Source organism: Leptonychotes weddellii, chromosome X (genome assembly GCF_054177405.1).
Source record: "Leptonychotes weddellii isolate Sample4059 chromosome X, ASM5417740v2, whole genome shotgun sequence".
In the NCBI taxonomy this organism is placed as follows: Eukaryota; Metazoa; Chordata; class Mammalia; order Carnivora; family Phocidae; genus Leptonychotes; species Leptonychotes weddellii.
Genome location: NC_138385.1, coordinates 63,441,295 through 63,446,487, shown reverse-complemented (window position 1 = coordinate 63,446,487; position 5,193 = coordinate 63,441,295). Strand labels below are relative to the sequence as shown.

General features: G+C 42.7%; 1 protein-coding gene across 2 annotated transcripts in view; it reads right to left on the bottom strand.

Moving 5' to 3' along the window:
• ARHGEF9 (Cdc42 guanine nucleotide exchange factor 9) overlaps window positions 1-4,959 on the bottom strand; it is a 202,578-nt gene extending 197,619 nt beyond the window's left edge. The window contains exon 1 of one of the 2 annotated variants that reach the window (XM_081808797.1): window positions 4,431-4,959. In XM_081808797.1, coding sequence (XP_081664923.1) covers window positions 4,431-4,460 — 30 coding nt within the window. In that variant the 5' untranslated portion in view covers window positions 4,461-4,959. The remainder of the gene's footprint in view (window positions 1-4,430) is intronic. The other variant, XM_031033070.2, reaches the window with a different exon arrangement.
• Window positions 4,960-5,193: the final 234 nt, after the last annotated feature.

Genomic DNA, 5,193 nt, shown 5'->3' with positions numbered 1-5,193 from the left:
GGAAAAACGAAGGCGGGAAATCGGAGGAGGAGAAGAACCATGAGAGACTATGGACTCTGAGAAACAAACTTAGAGTTCTAGAGGGGAGGGGGGTGGGGGGATGGGTATTAAAGAGGGCACGTACTGAATGGAGCACTGGGTGTTATATACAAACAATGAATAATGGAACACTACATCAAAAACTAATGATGTAATGTATGTTGATTAACATAACATAATAAAATAAAATTAAAAAATAAAAATAAAAAGGAGTGGACTATCTATACAGATTTTTTTAAAAGATGAAAAGTCAAAGTATTTTTTTTTTCACTATGGATCAGTAATTTTAAACAATGTCAGTAATAAAATACTCCTCCCTGAATAAAACCTTTGTTGGTCAAAATTCTAAGCAATTGTTGTTAAACAATTTAAAACTGAGTTTTAAATCATCACCTTATATTACTTTCCTTTAATAACACTGTATTCTATAGGGAAGTGGATTCAGTTGTGCACCCCCCCCCATATACACAGACTTTACAGGTGTTCCTTCAGTTCATTTCACTTGCAAAGCTTTAAAATCATTCAAGGTAGCTTTGGGTGAATTTCAGTCTGCAATCCCTCTGGTACTATATGTTTCATCATTTAAATAGTAGGTTCAAAGTAAACAATGATAGCACAGGGATTGTAAAGTCAAAGAAATAGAATGTAAGTCACTTCAATTCTGTCATTCTATTTGACCAACTGGAGTTTTTATTTGTGCTTAAAATTTAAAACAGCAAAAACAATACAAACTGCAATGTGTACTATTTTTGTTCAGTAAGCGCACATTTTAGGTTATATGTGAAATGTTACTGAATTTAAATATCTTTTAAATTGAAGTTTATTCTTTTTCATTGCTAATTATTTTAAAATTAAAAGCAAAACAATAAAATAATTATTAGTACTGATTACTACATGATTATTATTCAAAATACTTTTGTCATATAAATGAGGGTATTAAAATGAGTTGTTCCAGATATTATATATGTTAAGTATACCACATCTCTAAAGTAGTAATAATATAATTAATCTTATTGTCCAGAATCCTAGAAAGCAAGGAACAGGCTCACTGGTAATTCACATAGAACAAACCCTCAATTAGCCCCATCAGAGGCCAGAAACCCAAAGCAGATCATTTGATCATTGACTTAGATGTGAAATGTCCTTGCCTACATCCACCCATCCTTCATTCATTCTAGCCCCACACTCAGCCATATGAGAATCAGATGGGTGGTCAGAAAGGAAAAAGGAATGTGTTGGGAAAACTGGACAGCCATTATCTACAAATGATTCTGGGTATAGCCTTTTTACCCTCATCCAAGCCACCATCACCTCTAACCTGGACTATTGTAAGAACCTCCTTACACCTTTTACCTTTGCCCCACTATAATTTATTCTGTTAAATTTTAAGTCAGATTATGTTCCTTACATATTCAAACCTTCCAAAAGCTACCAATATCACTCAGATTAAATGTTCCAGGGGAAACTGGCTTCCATGCTGTTCCTTAAACAAACCAGTTGTGCTCCACCTCTCTCTCCACAACGCCTCCTCTGGCTATTTCTTATGTGTAGAGCCTTCTTCTCCTAAATATCTGCACAGAGCTTGTTTCTTCATTTCCTACACATCTCTGCTCAAATGTCTCTTAATCAGAGAGGCTCTGAATCATCTGTCTAATATATCATCCCATCCCCTATTTATCTCTATTCTTTTACCAGGTTATCTTTTTCTTCTTAGTGCTTAGCACCTCCTGCCATATTATATATTAATTTGTGTAATTGTTTAGTGAACACTCAGCCTCCAGAATGTAAGATCCATGAGAATGTATAATTTGTTTTTGTTCACTGTCTCCAGCACCTAAATCAGTGCCAACTCATAGTAGATACTCTATATTTTTTTAACGAATTAACAACCTCAATAGCAACTATGAAATAAGGTATTTTACACCCATTTTATAGATGAGAATACTGAGGATGAAAGAAGTTTGACAACTGGCAACTGTTTCAGAGCTGAGAAGTATAAAAGCCAGGACTTCATCCTCAGACTTGTGACTCTGAGACCAGCATTCTTTCCACTCTATGCCTAACCCAACACAAATTGCATTGCAAACAGAAGTTATGAATAAATATGCTAAACAATTTACCATCAAAAATGAACTCACAGGTTTTTTAACACTCTACTGAGAAAGATTTTATTCTGTAAAATCCTTACTGATGTTTTATGTTCAAGGACTTTGATTCACATGTGACACTTGCAATCAGTTAAAATAGTCAAATGTTCTAAAAAGAAATCCCACTATTATAAAAAGCCTAATATAAATTTCAAGCACTTTGCAAATGAAAGAACAAGGAGTAAAGACCTTTTGACTGACAACATTATAAAATGGTGGCTAAATAAATATTCCCTGTCTTTTTTTTCATAATGAGCCACTAGTTACATTTTGTCCAACATTTACTTTTAGGAATCTGAGACTCTCAGACCTCAAAGGAATTTTGGTAATCATCAATAGGCCCATTTAACAGGTGAGAAAACTGAGGCCCAAACTTTCCTATCAAAACAATAGCAGGGCCAAGACTAGAGGTTTCCTGCCTCCAGACTAGAATAAAGTTTCTTGAATTCTAGCAAATGATTAAATAAATGCTTTCATCATATAATATTCACCATTCAAGTCCCCTAAAAATATTATAAGAATTCCCCATCAATCTTTAACTCCATAGTCTCTACAAGGTATCTGTTACTCCCTCTTTTCTCTCACACACAAATGGCAAAACTCCAGATTTCTCCCATTACTTCAATCTGTTGTCAATGGGTGGCTCTTGACCCTTATGCTAAAATATATTTAGAAGAGGTGGGAGGTCTCACCCATACTCAGCTGCCAGAAATACCAGGACTGTCATGTTTTGTTTTGTTTTTCAGACAAATTTCATGACATTAGTTCATCCTGAAAGAAGTTCTTTCCCAAGATCATGACTGTTTGTCCCTCTCTGCCTATCAGCACCATTTGAACTGAAGTTTCTGTGAAGCAGTGGAAAGGGACAATGACAAAAAGACAGAAGACTCCTGTGCTAGACTCAGTTTTGCCTTCATGGAGCTGTTTGGCCCTCGGCAAGTCTCTCCCATTCTCTGGGTTGCCGCTTTCCTGAATGGATGACAAGGACTTGAAGGTCTTTTCCTGATCTAACCTTTTCTGGTTCTACAAACATTTGAAACAGCTTTGATGGGACCCCAGGGAAAGAGGGAAGTCTGAGAAGAGTCTCTTAAAGCTCTGGCATATAGGAATATAAACTGGATGCCTTTAAGAACCAGTGAAACAGAATCCTAAGGAAACCATGAGGAAAGGAGGAGGACAGCTCCTCTGAATACAGTCCTAATCCATACCAAATTCCTCTCCCCTTCCAGAACAGGAGTAAAAAATGAGTTAAATATCAGTTTTTACCAACTGCTTCAGGCTACTTTTCTTCAGCTGTGGGTTGTGGCTGGCAGTGCAGAAGTGTGGGCTAAGATTGCCATCAGCACCTGCTGACCCAACCCAACTGCCCTCTAAGACCCTCCTGCCCATGGCTCCAAACCCCCAGAGTCCCTGACCAGACTTGAGCTACCTCTGGCTGAGTGAGAGATGCATCAAGATGCAGCCACCACTTCCTCTCTTCAAGGGAAGTCATTCCAAGGTCTCCAGGTGGAGAAGGGAGCACCATAGCATACAATGAACTGTTGGAGGATAATACTAAACACACACACACAAGCACACACTCCTTGAATGGGGTTGGGGATAAGAAAGAGCTCTTCTAACTGAATAGGGCTCAGACCCAATCCCAGGATGAGGGTTTCTGCAGCTCTCTCTCCTTTACAAAACCCCAAGTGTGAACAGGGTGACTCCAGCCCAGGCAAGGAAGAGCTCCAGGGCCCCCCTATGCAGCGTCCCTGAGAGTCACTCCCTGGCCCTCAAGCCCTGAGACTGGCCAGAGTGAAGGGGTACATGCAGCCTTTTTGGGGGACCATGAATCTCTCCCATACTGCCTTCTCCACAATCCCAGGCTTTTTGATTACCCTCTCCCTCCCAAACCCATACCAGCTCACCGGGCACCTTCAAGACTCACTGTTCCCAAAGACCCTCTGCCAGCCCCCTTGCCTCATTGGCCTTCCAGGTGACCCCCACTCTCATTTCACCCCAATGGGGGGGAGTACGTAGGGATGCGGAGGGGGATGGGAGGGGTCTTTCTTCAGCAGGCGAGTGAGCAAGGGCTCCTAAAATGGCCACAGCAAGCTCGCTACTGTCTCAAGGACAGTGGCGGAGAGGGCGGTGGGCAGAAGCCAGGGGCCTCACTGCAGGCCGCTGATGAAGAAGCCGGAGGTGGAGGGTGGGGCTAGGGGGACTGAGGCTTAGGGAGGGTAAGCCGGGGTTATATGCACTCACCATTCCTGATCCGCCCCTTATCCACTGCATGGTGCCCGTGAAGTCCGGCTTCTCTGAGGCCTGCGTGGCTGGCGCGGGTTGTCTGAGGCAGGCTGGGCTGGCAGGGCTGGATCGAATGAAGAAAGCCCAAGCGCCCCCTCCGCCTCCCCTCCTCCACAGCCCTACAGCTCAATCCCCTCCGCCCCGGACCTCCCCTTCAGTCAGGTTGTTCCATCCCAGCTGGCAGGCTCTGCCTCTCCGCCCTCCAGCTCCAGGAGTGCTTGACTGAGAGAAGCGTAGGAGGAGGGTCCCAACCGACTGCCTTTGTCCCCTGCCAAGGCTTCAGAACTGGGAGGTGGGGTGCAGGGAGAGGATGGGGGTAAATGACCTTCACCTGGGAGAAGGCGGAGGCCACCTCTTCCTGCCCTCCCCTCCGTGCTGTAGTTAGATGCTGTTTATTGTGGGACTCCCAGCTGTGCCAATTGTGTCGAGTCAGCGAAAAGTCCTCTCCAAAGTTGCCAGAGGTGTTGGGCCAACCTCTGAAATAATAAGATCCTGCTCCAGTGGAGCCATGCCAACACTCTCCTGCCTCCCTTCCCCCAGCCCTCGCTCTGCATACTCCCCTCGGATCCTTTCTCCTATTGTGTACTCTTTTGGGGCTTTCATCCTCATTACTTTCGCTTCTCAGGAAAACCGTGTGAACACAGGCGTTAGTATCTTCATTTTGCAGATAAATAAATGGAGATTTAGAAGATGGAAGGGACCTATCTAAGGTCACATAAAA